We start from the raw sequence: 14503 nt of genomic DNA on the forward strand, positions 1-14503 counted from the left end.
GAATGTACAACAGGGCTTGCAATGGTAATAATAGCACTTGCCCCGGTCCTTTTCATTGAGCTCCAAATGGGAGAGCCTCGGTACCCAGCCTGGCGAGGAGCGGCTCCTGGGGGAACCAGGACAGGTATTCCTAGAATTTGTATTTAAAATTGCTATCTTTTGTTTTATTTTAAAATGTTTAAATAATTTTATTGTTTGTTTGCAAACGGAATGTTACCCGAGATGTTTTGTTTGTTTTTTTTTTTTAAATCTTTAAGGCGATACAAGTGTGGAAAAGGAAATTCATTAGCAGAACTCGCCAATAAAAATGTCACTTGTTTGGGTAGTTTTTATGGAGTGGTCTGTCATGATGATGTTACTGGTAAAAGTTCTCTTGGAAAATACAGACTTTTTGGATGATACTGGTGTAGCAGGCTCATTTTCCTTTTTAATATATTACTGCAGTGCTGGTTGTAAAATGTATGAAGATGTGGGCTCGTGTGTAAGGGCATTGGTGCGAGATGTACTTCCAAATATTAACATTTCTACCAGCAAGGTGCCCTTGGGGAGTGGGGGCACAGGGACAGTGTCCCAGCAGGAGGAATTTGAATGATATTGCTAATTGGATTCATTCTCAATGTAAAATATTTATGGTGAACATATAGGTAACCTATGTAGTAACTTTCCCTGGATGAATCCTTCGCAACAGGAGGCAACTTGGTTCATCACAAACCTGTCAGTTTCACTATTAAGTTTCATTTTGTACTGACCATGGGTGTTGCCACAGATCACATGAAATATACCAAGGGCGACCTCACTGCTTGTCTCTGCTTCAAATGCTCCAAACAGTCACTTATATGGCTTTGTGGAATAGTTTGCTTTAGGCAGCTCAGTGATGTTTTGCACACTTTATTAAGAACTTTACATGTTTGTGTTTAAAGGAAGGAGTAAGGCCTAGAACCGACCTTGAAGAAATAACGTGTCCATCTACAATCAGTAACCGGGTGCCGTTCCCCAGTTCACTGCACTCAACTCCCGCGGCTGTACCGCTCTCTTTCAGACCGCCAGCGTGCCCGCTGCCGGCAGGTTTCGGCCACCGCACCAGCAACCGGGCGGCTGCGCGGAGCCGGGCGGCGCCGTGCGAGGAGCGGCGGGGAACGGCCCGAGCGCCCCGAGGCGCCGCGGCCGTGGAGGGTGGGAACACGCGGGGAGCCGCGCCGGCCAATCAGACGCTGGAGCGTTTGTCGTGGTAGCCAATGGGCTGGAGGCGCGGCGGTGAGCGGCGGCTGGCGGCCGTTAGGCGCGTGCTCCGTGTGGCCGTTGGCCGAGGCGCGGAACTGGTGACAGGGCGGGGGTGGGCGCTGGAGCGGGGCGGTCCGGGGGTGGAGAGTGGGCTAACTGGCTTCCGTGGGCAGCAGGAAGGGTGCTCAGCCGTCCCTGAAGCCGGTGTGAGCCGCCGTTCGCCGCCTTCGGGGTTCCCGTGTGGCGAGTGGGGGCGCCAGGCTGCGGTGCGGGCTCCCCGTTCCTCCCGGGGGCTCAGCGGTGGCTGTGCTTTAACAGCAGGGTTGGGTTCTAACTGTGTTAGTATTTATTTAGCACATACCTAGAGCGGTTCTGGTTCTTGTCTCTTAAATTGTTCTTAAGGAAAAAGGGGAGGGAGGGAAAGTCACCTCTCTGTGATAAATGTGTTATTTTTTATGTCTAGGCATCTAGGATGTGCTTTTATAGTGTTATGGCAATAGATCTGTTTTCACAGATAAGGTTGTTTCAAACTTGAGTTAGGAGATGAAGATAAAGTTAGTGCACTAAGAAAGCTGCCTTCTGTGAAACAAATTACTGTGGAAGTTCATAATGAAATCATCGTAAAGTGTTTTTTTGGAGGGCGACTGACTTCTATTGATGACTTGATTTAAACCATTTTCATTAAGTGATTTCAAATGACATAATTTTAATGATGATCCTTATCGGAGAAGAATGAGTGGATGCAGATTTGAGGACAGGCCACGTTTCCCCACGAGGAAGAGCTATCATAATGTTGTCTCTTTGGGGTACATTCTGCAAACCTTCCCGTGCAGATATGAGTCACAGGTCATGCTGTTTGTATCTGGAGTGGATGGAACTCATGGAACTTGTGTGTTAATCCCAGAGCAGTGGCCAAGAAACAGGCCTCAGTTTCTACTCTCACGCTCCACCAGCAGCCTGTGTCTCACTTCAGTACTTCTCTTGGGTCCTTACAGACCTATACCACTCTGGAAACCTCCTCGGGAGTATGAACCAGTGACTTGTGTCTTTAGAAGCCTGTGAAACCCAGCTTATGGGCCTCCTGGTTCGTCTGTGTGCCACTGGAGGGGAGTTACAGACAGGGCTGTAATTTGCAGTGCCTTACAGAAGAGTATAGTCAGGTTAGAGGCCTATGACTGTAACATAAAATTGTTATCTTTATTTTCAGTGCTTTAGAAAGCATACGTGACTGAGAAATATGTCTAATGTTTGTATGTATCCCTCTTCATTTTAAGCTTCTGGGGGAAGGCAGAGAGGACCTGACAACTGCTTATAAGAAACAAGCTTCACAAAGAGCGTCTTCCACCCCTATGTGTTTTTTTTTTCCTCTCCTTTTTGTTCACGTTTGCTATGAAACCAGGTTTGTTCCAAGTCCAGAGCAGGTGTATTGCTTTTCTTAGTTGTATTGTCCAGTTTTCTTCTGTTAAAAGAAGCGCTCTGATCCAAGAAACCATCTTCTTGTTTTCCTTCATGACTTACACTTTCTAATTGTAAAGATTCTCAGGTTTTCTTATGGTTCTGTGCTTGATAACCATTTCTTCTTGTTTCCCAGAATTAATGAATATGCTTCCATTTCCCCCTGTCCAACACCTGAAGGCTTTCTAGTTCTTGGGAGGCACAGAGCTCTAAGTTCACCTCTTTACTAATTTCAGTAGTTTTTAATATTTTTATAGCTCTCAGACTGAAGGATGTTCCCTACAGTAAATATACTGGTCATGGATCAAGAAGTTGTAAGCTTATTGTAGCAAGGAGTGCTTACAGGCCAGTAAACAATCAGGAATGATGTGAGGTCAGTTTGTGGTCGCTAAATCCACGACCATCAGCATTTTGACTTTGAGAGTCAGTACGTGCATCTAAACACCTTGTGAGCTCACATATGATGTATTAAAAAATAGGTCGCTGTGGATCAGCAGGGATTCCGATGATTCAGCTAAGAAATGCTTCAGTAGTAGGAGGTTGGAAACTTTGCCCAAGAGTGTAAGAAAATAGGACTGACTGGTCTCTGAGGATGTTTTGAAGTCAGACAAGCAAGAGTGGCAATTTTTTTAAACAGCCTTTTGTGAGCTCTTAGGTTTTCTTTGAGAACACACCATGTAGTTCTTGGCTTCTATACTAGCATGCAGTAGGTAAAAATAGGATGGTTAATTTAGCATCTTTTTTAAAACACTAATATCCTCTTATATACCATGGAGTATCTCAGACTTCTCTTAATTTTTATTAAGGTGAGAAACTGACAGGAAGAGATGAGCCAATTACTTTGAGAGGCTGCAGTGGAAGTGAATTGTGTGGATTTCTTCTTCTGAGGAGGGCTTAAGTGTTTGTACCATGGAATCAGAAAAGAAGAGCGATGTTACAAGCAAAAGGAGATGTTATAATCAGACCTCCCACACTTATTCTGAGAAAACTGAGCACATGCTTGTCAGAAACGCTGCAGCAGGAACTAACCACTCTGGTTTTGGCCAGGCACATTCTGCCAAAGTTTCAGAATTAACGTTTTCCGAGGACAGCTTACCTTATTTAAATTCATCTTTAGATGCAGATATTGAAATCTATAATAAGCAGAGAATGAGAATTTGCTGCGCACAGGTAGATGAAAGCAAGAAAGAAGCTGATACATTGGGAAGGGCATGTGACAACACCCATTTCAATTGCGGGGTGTGTGATGATTGCAGGCAAAGCCATTTAGATGAAGATTCACAGCTGGAGTATCTTAGTGCTCACGAGCAAGATTTTGATGATGGGAATAGCTCAAGTAAGTTTTCTGAGCAAAGAGGAACGATAGGCATCGAAACCTTAAAGCTGACAGATCCAGTTCATGAAGTTCCAGAGGGTGGAGTCACAACGGAACAAAATCTTGTTGACGTGTCAGAAGATTGTTCTTCTGAGTATGATGTAGGTGACCCAACCTGCCTAGAAGCAGCTAAGCCAGAGCTTCCCCACCTACTTCAGGCCTCCCTGTCTCTGCAAGATTCCAGCGGCATGACCAGTGATCATCAGGAAGAGCAGACAGAGTATCATAGTGTTGTTTGTGGAAGTATACTTGAAAGTCGTTCTTACGGGAGTAAAGAAGTGGTCTGTCCAAATCTGCTTGTATGTGACAGTTTAGAAAATGAAGAGGTGAAAGACACCCCCCTGATTGGTGGCAGGCTGCTACCTCAAGTTGCTACAAGTGAAGTAGTGCTTGAAAAAAATAATAGACATTCACAGCATCTCAATGAAGCAAGACAATCCTTGACTTTAGCCATGGGGAAGGGCCCCTGCAGTAGCCGTAGCCATGCAGAAGCTGTGCAATTTTGCAAATGTGCAGAGCACTCTGATTTCTACAGTTGTGAAGAACCTGTTGTGTGCGCACGTGGTGCCAGCTATGCTGTGATGGATGCTGAAACACAGTTCCCAGTCTCTGCAGTTCTCACTAGCAAGAATCCCTTTTTTGGAGTGGAAGCTGCAGATGAATCCTCGTGTGGAAATACCAGCTGTCTGAATTTGGTGCATTGTGAAACCTTGAAAAAGGTTGCCAGTGACTCTACAGTTAACCAGGCTGTTGACGTGAGTTCTGATTTTAGAGCTTGCTTTACAACAAGCAGAAGTACCAGTGCTCAGGTTTGTCTCTCATCCAGGGCTATTAATACAGAGATAACAATGATGAACAAATCTCGACCCGCGGAATGGTGCCGTGAAAGCTGTGCAGATGTTGCTTGCAATACAGACTGGTCATGTGGAGCCTGTAGTACAGAGGAAATCTGTTCGCAGCTTACTGGCACGGTGGAAAAACACTCAGATGGCAATACTGCAACAGCTGAAATAAGTTCACTACAGGTAATTAAGGAAAACAAGCAATTATGATATATAGCAGTTTTTTTGACTTAAAATTTGCTATGAACTTGTCTGCACGAATGTTACTCTGTAACTTTTAAAAATGTTTTGTTGGTTTGTTGTTTTTTTTTTATTTAGGAACAGCGGGTATCAAAAAATGGGCTTTGTAGCAGCTGTTTAAAGATAAGCACTGACAGGTGGGTCACAAATCATTCTTCATTTGGAATTCTAGGTGCTGGATAAGATTCTTTTAATGAATGAAAAGTGTCTGTGACTTAGCAAAACTCATGGTACTGAAAGATTGCTGGGTAGCAGCTCCTAGGCTGGAGGGTAGGGCTGCCTGCCTTTCAGAGGGACCTGGACAAGTAAGAAGAATGAGCTGAAGACCTCCTGAAGTTGACGAAAGACCAAAGGAGCCTTGGTCTGCAGTAGTATACTGGCCAAGAACAAGTCGAGTGTAAGTCAGCAGTGCTGCTGTATGGTGAAGAAGGGAAGCCACATCCTGGGGCTGTGTTAGCAAGAAGTGGAGGGAAGTGTTGGTTCTTCTGTTTGGTGCTTGTGAGTTTGCCTCTGGAAAGGCATCTCCAGCTGTGCACCTTGTAGTGCAAGAAAGAGACTGGCAGACTGGGGGAAGTCCACCATGGAGAAGGTGAGGGGAGCTGGTGGAGCACCTGATGTGTGGGGAGAGCTGAAGGAACTGGGTTTGATCAGCCTGGAGAAGGGAAGGCTGGGGAGGTGGGGAACCTCCCTGCAGTTCTTGGCAATTGAGTGATGGGTTGCTGAGAAGACGGAGTCAAATTCTTTGCAGAGCTGCATTTTGCAAGGCCAAGAGCCAGCAGTCACAGTGAGGGGAATTGTAAGTGGGTGTAAGAAAAAGTTTCTTACAGTGAGAGTAGGATTGGAACAGTGTTGGAGAGATGGTACTGTGTCCTCTCTTGGAGATGTAAAAAAACAAAACCCAAGCCCCACAATGCAGCTGGCCTGGATAAGATGCTGAGCTAAATTTGAAGTTAGTCCTGCTTTGAACGCATGTTTGTACTGCTGACCTCTAGAGACACTTTCCAACCTAAATTCCTCTCTGACTGTGGAAACAAATCTAAGTGCGTCTATGGATCAGCAGAGTTGTTAAGTGTCTTCTTGTTCTCACAACTGCACTTTTAGGATAGAAATTATTATGGTGCTCATGGAGTTTCCACCTCTCAGTTAAGGCTGATTACAATGTGAAAGCTACTGGAAGACATCATTTTTTTCTGTGTAGTAAATAGGAGGAACTAATTTTATTTATATTTTTTTTTTCTTCTCCTTGAATCATAACAAAAATAGCTTCTGGAAAGCTACTTGTTTCAAAATAAAACATCATGAATGTAAAATATTGACTCAAGGGCTTCAAGATTTTGCTTATTATTATTTTAAAGGCCGATACACCTTGACAAACAAACTGTGAAGAATTCTACATCGAGCTGCTGTGAAAAAATACTGCAGAGAGCGATTGAAGCAGAATTGCAGACTCTGAACACTCATTATCAGATGTGCTATCAACACTGCTTGAAGATTTACAAACTGGCTTTGGAAGAAACCACATGTTTTAGCAGGCATGTACTATAATGTCCTTTTAAATGAAATAGCTAACTTTGTTAGAAGGCATTAATTGCTGAATATTACTGATGTAGTCTATGCATTTCTTGTAATAATGTTTATAGTTAGCATTGTTGTCCAAAAGATATTTTGTTCCTAGAGCTGCCAAGTCTTATTTTCAGCCTAAAATTTTCTGTAGCATTCACAGACCCCCAAAAAAACAAACCAAAACAAAAATAAACACCCCAAAACATAAAAATCCACCACCAGTTTGTTTCCAGGAAAATGTCTTTCTGTATGGAAGGAATAGTACAGAGAATCTGTTCAGGAGTGGTGAGATACATAGAGGGGAGGAGATGTAGGACTGTTAAGAGGTGAGGCAGGAAGTGGGTGGAGATTGCAGAGTCTCCAGTTGATAAAGCTTATGCCTTGTAAGGAACCTGGAATTCCACCAAGAAGTTCTGCCTTGGAACACTTTACTGTGCCACAGATAGCTGGTAAAGCCTCCTCATGCTAGTGTCTGCTCCAAAGCTCAGGAGAGGGTTCAGGAGAGCACCTAGAACTGCCGTGAAAGAGTAGGGCTCCGGAAAGCAGCTGTCTGTCTGAGTTGATCTTATTTTCTTATACATATTTTAACAGATGTAATAGAAATACTGAATTATGTTCATCTCTCATGCTGGTTTTGGAAGAGCTAAAAGAGAATTACAACAGAATGAGAATGAAAATAAAAATGGGCATACCTTTAAATGCACTTCCACCGCTATCAGTTGAGATGAAGTTGTCCCCCATCTCCTCTCCTTATGTCCCATCCAAGGTAATTTCTTAATCGCTTTTTGTTTTTAATAGAAATTGCTTTCTTCGGAAAATTAAGACAAATCTTTTATTTTTTGACAGTTTTTCAGAGAGGATCTTTGCTATGAGTAAGTAGTCCTCATGTGTGGTATTTATTGAAGTTAAAATCAATGAGGAGTTTAAAAGGTGGTAAACTTAGAATTTCTTTATTTTGGGATGTATCTTGTTGGTCCAGACTCTTTAGCTGAAGACGAGAATAGCAATTTGCATACAGTGATTTTATTTTAAGGAGATTTTTATTCTGTAGTGTTCTAACATGCAAACTACGGGGTTGTATTTTTTTACTAACTTCATAGTAAAACTTTTCAATTTCCAGGTAATTTTCCTGGTTCCTTACTTTCACTACTAAAAACCTTTGTCTCTAATTTTAATGCTATCTGTCTTAAAAAACAACATCAACAGAACTACACACACACAAAAACCCACCACCAACAAAAAGCAAAACACCAAAACCCACAAAAAAACCCACCAAAACAAAAAGACATTGCTGCCAACAAAGATAATATTAGACACAGAAGAAGGTGTTCTGCTGAGATTATAATTCAGTTTTGAAGAATGATAGAAAAATAACTTCATCTTTCAGGAAGGCATATGGTACTGAATTTTTGAGAGCCATGTCCACTTTATGTAAGTGGAGATTAAAACAGATTGGACAATAAGTTTGTACTGCATCAGCTAAACGAATAGAGATATTTTTCAAATTTCATGCTTAACATTAGTAAAATGAATCAAAAATTGCACAGAGATTTCAAATTGGAAAGACATACATGGAAACATTGGACAGAAAGCTGTCTGGGTATAAAGGAAAACCAGCCTAATATAAACCTGGAACATAGCTTTATGTTTTATGTTGCAACTAATGCTTTTATAAAATACAGGTACCAAAAAACTTTGGTTCCCATGTCGAGCTAAGATTTGTTAAGCACATTTTATTTATTTTACTGTGAGCTTTTGGAACTATTTAATATTTTGGAGTACTTGGTATCATTGTAGAATTTAAAATGGTCATGCCATATTTCGTATGAAATTCTTGGTTCTGTTTTAGTTCTGTTTCAGGCACAAGAAAAGCTGACTTTGAAGCACCAGAACTGCAAGAAAGGAAAATTTCTGTTAACATGGTAGGGACTTGTTCATTACTGCGTTTCCTAGATATTATGTTGTGAAGCGTAGTGTTCTCTTAGGTATATGCAGATGCCATCACAGTCTTCAGGGCTCAAACTGGGATTCTCTGCCAGTAATTGCAAATGCAGCTCGTGTGACTTTTTGACATTTTGGTTGTCCTTTCAAAATAAAATAATTTGGGCTTCTTGAAGATGATCAGTAGGTTAACTTTTTAAAATGTGCTGGTTTAATCATTTAATATTCTGAAGCTCAGAAAAATAACGTGATTAGGTACAAGTGCTGTGATGTAACTGAAACACGTTTATAGGACAATCCACAGGCTGTATGTTTAACTGATGCCAGTCAGCCAAGTGAGTCGACTTCGTCCAAGACATTTGAAGGACAACATAAAGATCAGGATGTGGAGTGTGGTAAGTGATCTGCTTCTACTACAAATACTGCATTATTTGTTAGTTTACTTATTGGAAAAAAAAATAAACCATCTGTAAAACATATGTGGATATTCAATTTTCTTTCTGTAAAGAATTGCTCAATGTTATCTCAGCCCTAAATTCATATGTTGAAAAAGAATTGCTACTTAACTCAGAAGTGAAAACTAGTATGTGTCACCTCTTCATAACGTAGTACCAAATCATGTAGGTAGCTGGAATCCTCTTAAGCACACAGAAATTTGATACTCATTCATATGACATACCATGTTGTGAATTTTAACACACTGAAATTTATTTCAAATGTCAAGGCTGTGTGAAAAATGAAGAAGGGAACGAATATTGGTTTGATGCTAAAGAGGACTTGACAGTACCAGATTTTTCAGTAATATCTGAAGAAACAGAAAAGCAACAAGAAAAACAAGACATGGTAGATGTAAAAGGTGAGGTCGAGTGCTTTAAGCTGCCATATCCAACAATAACGTTTATTATTTGAGTATTTTTTTCTTTCTACAAGCATAAGTAAACTTGGAAAAAAATGCCAGCTGGGTTTTCAGACTTATTTTTTCACTGACTTGCAGTGAATCCTTGTAGAGATACTCAGCTCTTTTCATCCAGGTTTTTCCTTGAAAACTTTACCTGCAGTGGTTAAACTCAATTTAGTAAATGATGTGCCTAGAAATCTGTCTTTTTCTTTCTTCCTCCCCTTTCTGCTTCTTCCCAATACTGGCTTCTGAAGAGTTAGATGGGAACAGTCAGTGTTGGGAGACTTGGGTCCCAGTGATGGGCATGGTTAGAAGTCTTGGGAGTAGAGAGCTTGTGTGCTCTGTGCTGGGGACTCAGTACACGTGGTTTAACGCTGGTATCTGTTAGTTCAGACCAGTCTTCTCTCTGGTTGTCCCTGTTCTGCCTTTTCAATGGCCAGGAAAGACACAGGGGAAAGAGATTTCAGAAACTGAACTGGTCTGCTTCTCAGGATGCTTTCTGTTAGAAGATACTCTTCATTCTTTTAGGATTTCTAAAGGTTTTTTTGTTCTGCGTGTTCTGAAATCTACAGAGATGGTGTTGACTTGAACTGAAATAAGAATAGTTAGTAACACGTTTCTTTCTTATGTTTATTATTAGAAACCAAGAAAATTGAGAGTGGAAATGAGTGTTTTATTTGTATTGGTGGCCTGAGTTCCTCAGTGTCAGAGGTATGCCTGTCCCTATTTATATCATAGTAGTAACATCTTGCCTCTTTTCTGAATTCTTTCATACTATACATATGCAACCAAAATATATTGCTTCTATTTTGTAGGATGATTTAAGATCACATTTCCAGAAGTATCACATTTCTGACATTCTTATGTGTGTGGATTCTGGTAACTACAGGTATATGAATTTAAGTTTTACTTGTTTCAGATATTATTGCTGTCAAAGTAAGTGAATAATGGGAGAGAGGAGGGAGTTGTTCATTAATTTATTTTCATTTTGGTTTTGTAAATATTGTAGAGAGAGAGAGGTTGACAATAACTTATCATTCTAGATGGCTTCTCAGCATATGAGAAGTATTCTGAAATTTTCTTTTGAGTTTGAGATACAGTTAATATTTGAAAGATGAGAACCATCATGTGTTCTTACTGATAGAAATTTGTGTTTTACTTAGTTTCTTTTTTCATTTTATGTCTTAGATATGCATTTATTTGCTTTAAAGAGGCTAACAAAGCAAAAGTAGCTGTAGAGGAAATGAACGAGAAAAAAATAAAAGGAAAAACAATAGGTGTTGAATTTGTAAAGCATTCGTCATTAGTTTCCCAAATACTTACAAATAAGCTCTGGCCTGAAATCCAGCCTGTTGATAACAGTCAAAGAAAAGATCAAGATAAAACACTCACTTCAGCTTCCAATGCTGTGAAAGCACCTTATGCCACCTCTGCTGCTGAGAAAACGCAACTGCTTCCCATAGCTCCATCAAAAATTTCTTGCTCTACACAAGTACCTTCAGAAACCAAGTGTCCTCATCTGAAATCATCTAGTGAAGATTCGGTACATTGTTTGATTGGAGTTAATCAAAAGGTAAGTAATTATTAGTAAGCCTCCTTTGTATGGCAGATTTAAGAGCCTTAAAGCTTCTTGTCCCATAACATGTTACATTTTTTATATATACATATATATATAGAATTGTTAGTATAGGAAAACATGTCATTAATAAATTTCTGGCATGCTGCAGAAGAGCAAGAGCATCATTCATTTGCCCTTGCATCAAATTATGATCTTTTTTCTCTTCATGCTAAGCCAGTTGGAAACCTAGCCATTTGCACTAGATTTTTCATCTTGCTTTTCTCCTCATTTGAGTTTTCACTTCTAACACTTACATTTTTTTATATGAATGTTTTGTGATTTTTACACAGGAAAGATTTTTGGATATCAGAGGGGAAACTCCTGGGTTTTAAACATAAATCTAAAGAAACATATGTATAAATACATGTTTTTGTGTTTACTCATATTGGTCCCCGGAGGAGGAGGCAAAGTTAGTAATTGCTGGTGTTGCTCTTATAAACTGGATAGATATGCTGCCCTTCGGGATTTAAGTTCAACCATGCTAGTCCTCTGGGAAATATAAATCTGATCTAGTTTCATGTAGCAGGTATGTCAGTTACACATAAATGCATGTAGTAATATTATTTCAAATTTGCAGATTGGATAATATGACTGGCTGTAGTACGATAGCTTATAGATCTGAATCTCTATCTGTCATTTTTTCTTTTTTCATAACAGGAATATTTATTAGCAGAAAAGTTATGTTCTATTACCCACACAATACTTAACCCATTCACCTTTTGCTTATTTTGATGCAATTTTAGGACACTGGAGAAAATTTCCCGCAGAAAACCTCTGCTCCTTTCTCCACTAATTCTTATGAGGCCTTTATTCCTCTTAATACATTGAATTTGAGCAGCTTTACCAAATTAATGAAGAAACTTCAAGAAATGCATCCAGAAGCTAGCAGGTGGGAGTATTTGGATTTCATTTCTGCCCTGATTTGTAGTGGATCCAGTATCCGTGGTAACCAAGTGCTGATTGTATTGCAAAAAATGTGGTGTAAACAGTTATTTCTTTTTATTCATGTAGAGACAAAATTGTGGATGCTCTGCTGGAGGTGAAGAAAAACAACAAAGGTATCTTAAGTGGCTTACCCATCAGTACTATTAGGGAAAGGACCTCTGCCATTCTAAGGAAATCAACACCAAGTTGTGGGTAGGAAAAGCAATGTAAATAAGTGAGTATTCTAGCCTACAGAAATATATCAAAATAAACCCACTTCAGTTTGTGTAGCTGCATAGCCTGACTAGGTTAGTAAGTAACTTAGTGTAAAGTTCTGCAAGAAGTACCTGAATGAATCCCCTGAAACAACAGTTTCTAAGGATTGTTAGCTGTTTTGCAGAACATCTGTAAACAGATTGGCTTGCAAGCTCTATGCACCCTATAAAACTTAGTATGCTGGGAGTTTTATTATGCAAACTGTTTCATTGATTGATTTAGTGGAGAACAGCGTAATTGTATTTATTTTGTACAAAGGTGACACCTAATGGCCAGTCCTTGTGTAGCAGTTCATAAAGAAATCCAAGCATAGGCTTAATTTTGGTTTAAAAATTGATTATTTCTATCTGATGTATGAAATTCAGTTCTGGGCTGGAAATCTACCGGAGTAAGATTGTGTGTCTTTTAGTTTTTTCATGTTAGGGGACATCTTGCATGATGACACAGCACTGGATGCTGCAGGAAGCTGAACACGCTAAAACCACAGCCCACAATTGCAGGGATGTACATACAAGTGATATAACTGAAACTGTCCTGTAGGAGACATCCTTGAGTTGGCGCTTGTTTCAGTCTACTATTAAGCTTGCTATTCTGCTGGCTTTAGGGCTTCCTGCACTGTCCCATACCTTCTGAGTGCTCCTCCAGCTTCACTTTTGCCCACAAAACCAATCTGTCCAGTTGTATGGTATTTTTTCTTCTGAGGTGTTTCTTCCCAAAACTGCACCAAATTCTTAATGCTCTGATTTTGGTCTAAAAGCTCCTGTTTCAAGGATGTCAGGGAGTCAGTTTGGTTTTAATTGATACCACCTCTTCCAAGATGTGTATTATTTATGCAAATAGATTTACTTATCTAAGTGTTTCCCACTCTCTGCATGTTGCTTATCAGACTAAATTCTCCTGGTTAGCTGCCTCTGCACATGTTACTGTAGTGCACCAGTAAACCGTAACACAGCCTTAACTCAGACAGAACTGCTGTGCGTTACATAGTAGAACTGTAATAGAAGTAGAGAAATTCTGCCTAGTAAGACAAAGCAGAAGCCTGGGCTAGGAAAGTTGCCATAGCTGCATTAAATGTACAAGTAGATGCTTATAAGCCATTTGTCTCAGTCCTTGTTCTAGGAAGTAATATCAGTGACCCTCAGAAAGACAGCCTGTAGTTTGTGCTGAATACACAGGGACACAGGATAGGATTTTAAATACAGCATAAGATAGTGAGGAAGAGGGTAAAAGGATTTCGACCAGTTTGCGTGTTTGGCTATGTTCATAAGTTTGTTAGTTTGGCATTTGACTACCCTGTTTTATAGCAGCCTCAAATGTATTGTACTTCCTTGTAAAGTGATTTTTAGTTTGTTTTTAAATGGCGTGTGGGCTTAACAATAATAATTATTCCTGTTATAGTATTTTTTCTGTTGCTTTGCTAAAGAGATGATAACCTATAACAAATTTTACTTTCATCATGAGGGAGCTGTGAAATAGCCAAATCATTAGTAAGTAATGGGGAAAAAGAATTCTCAGCTTCCATAGTAAGAAACATGTAATAGGTTTAAGAAAAGATGATTGTGCTCAAAGCCCATCTGTACTATTCTGGTATGTGTGTAGCTTCAGACTTTCATGAAGGGTAAGTATCCACTGAGAAATACCACCTTGGAGGCTTATATTCTTGCAAGCTGATGAAATGTCCAGAGTTCTACAGATAATACTTTTATGTCAAGTTATATTACATAGTATTTAGTGTGCAAGAGCTTGAATTCAGCTTTAAAGTAAAGCATGATATTAACTTGACTTTCTTTTCTTTGGCTGACTTTGCCCAGCGTTGGACATCTGAATGTTGATAGATCTTGTGTATTTGTTAATTTTGAAGGAGTAATTTAATTTGAAATGAGAAGTTAGGTTTTGGACTGAAAGTCCTTTTGTTCTCATTAGTGAGCGGCTGTCCTATTTACCTGAATGGCACGCTTAAGCTTTTTCTGTTTTCTAAACCTAATTGTAGGCTGCAGTTAAGAGGAATTATGGCAATATTAAAGCTTTTATGTGCAGCATTAAAAATGGCTCTTTCCTTAAATTTTATCAGTACCAAATGTCCATGCTTGGAAGCTTTCTGTGAAATTAGTAATCTGCGTAGTAACAATATAAAAATAGACCAATGGAGA

General features: G+C 39.8%; 1 protein-coding gene across 1 annotated transcript in view; it reads left to right on the plus strand.

The window, feature by feature from the left end:
- Positions 1 to 3585: 3585 nt before the first annotated feature.
- Positions 3586 to 14503, plus strand: part of LOC308041788 (RNA-binding protein 44-like) — a gene marked incomplete at both ends in the record, with an annotated part of 36933 nt that continues 26015 nt past the window's right edge. The window contains 12 exons of the mRNA XM_080346697.1: positions 3586 to 5076; positions 5212 to 5270; positions 6489 to 6676; positions 7166 to 7223; positions 7288 to 7462; positions 8930 to 9032; positions 9362 to 9493; positions 10176 to 10246; positions 10351 to 10424; positions 10730 to 11108; positions 11897 to 12042; positions 12165 to 12286. Coding sequence (XP_080202823.1) covers positions 3586 to 5076; positions 5212 to 5270; positions 6489 to 6676; positions 7166 to 7223; positions 7288 to 7462; positions 8930 to 9032; positions 9362 to 9493; positions 10176 to 10246; positions 10351 to 10424; positions 10730 to 11108; positions 11897 to 12042; positions 12165 to 12286 — 2998 coding nt within the window. The remainder of the gene's footprint in view (positions 5077 to 5211; positions 5271 to 6488; positions 6677 to 7165; positions 7224 to 7287; positions 7463 to 8929; positions 9033 to 9361; positions 9494 to 10175; positions 10247 to 10350; positions 10425 to 10729; positions 11109 to 11896; positions 12043 to 12164; positions 12287 to 14503) is intronic.

Source organism: Nesoenas mayeri (assembly GCF_963082525.1).
Source record: "Nesoenas mayeri genome assembly, chromosome: 6".
In the NCBI taxonomy this organism is placed as follows: Eukaryota; Metazoa; Chordata; class Aves; order Columbiformes; family Columbidae; genus Nesoenas; species Nesoenas mayeri.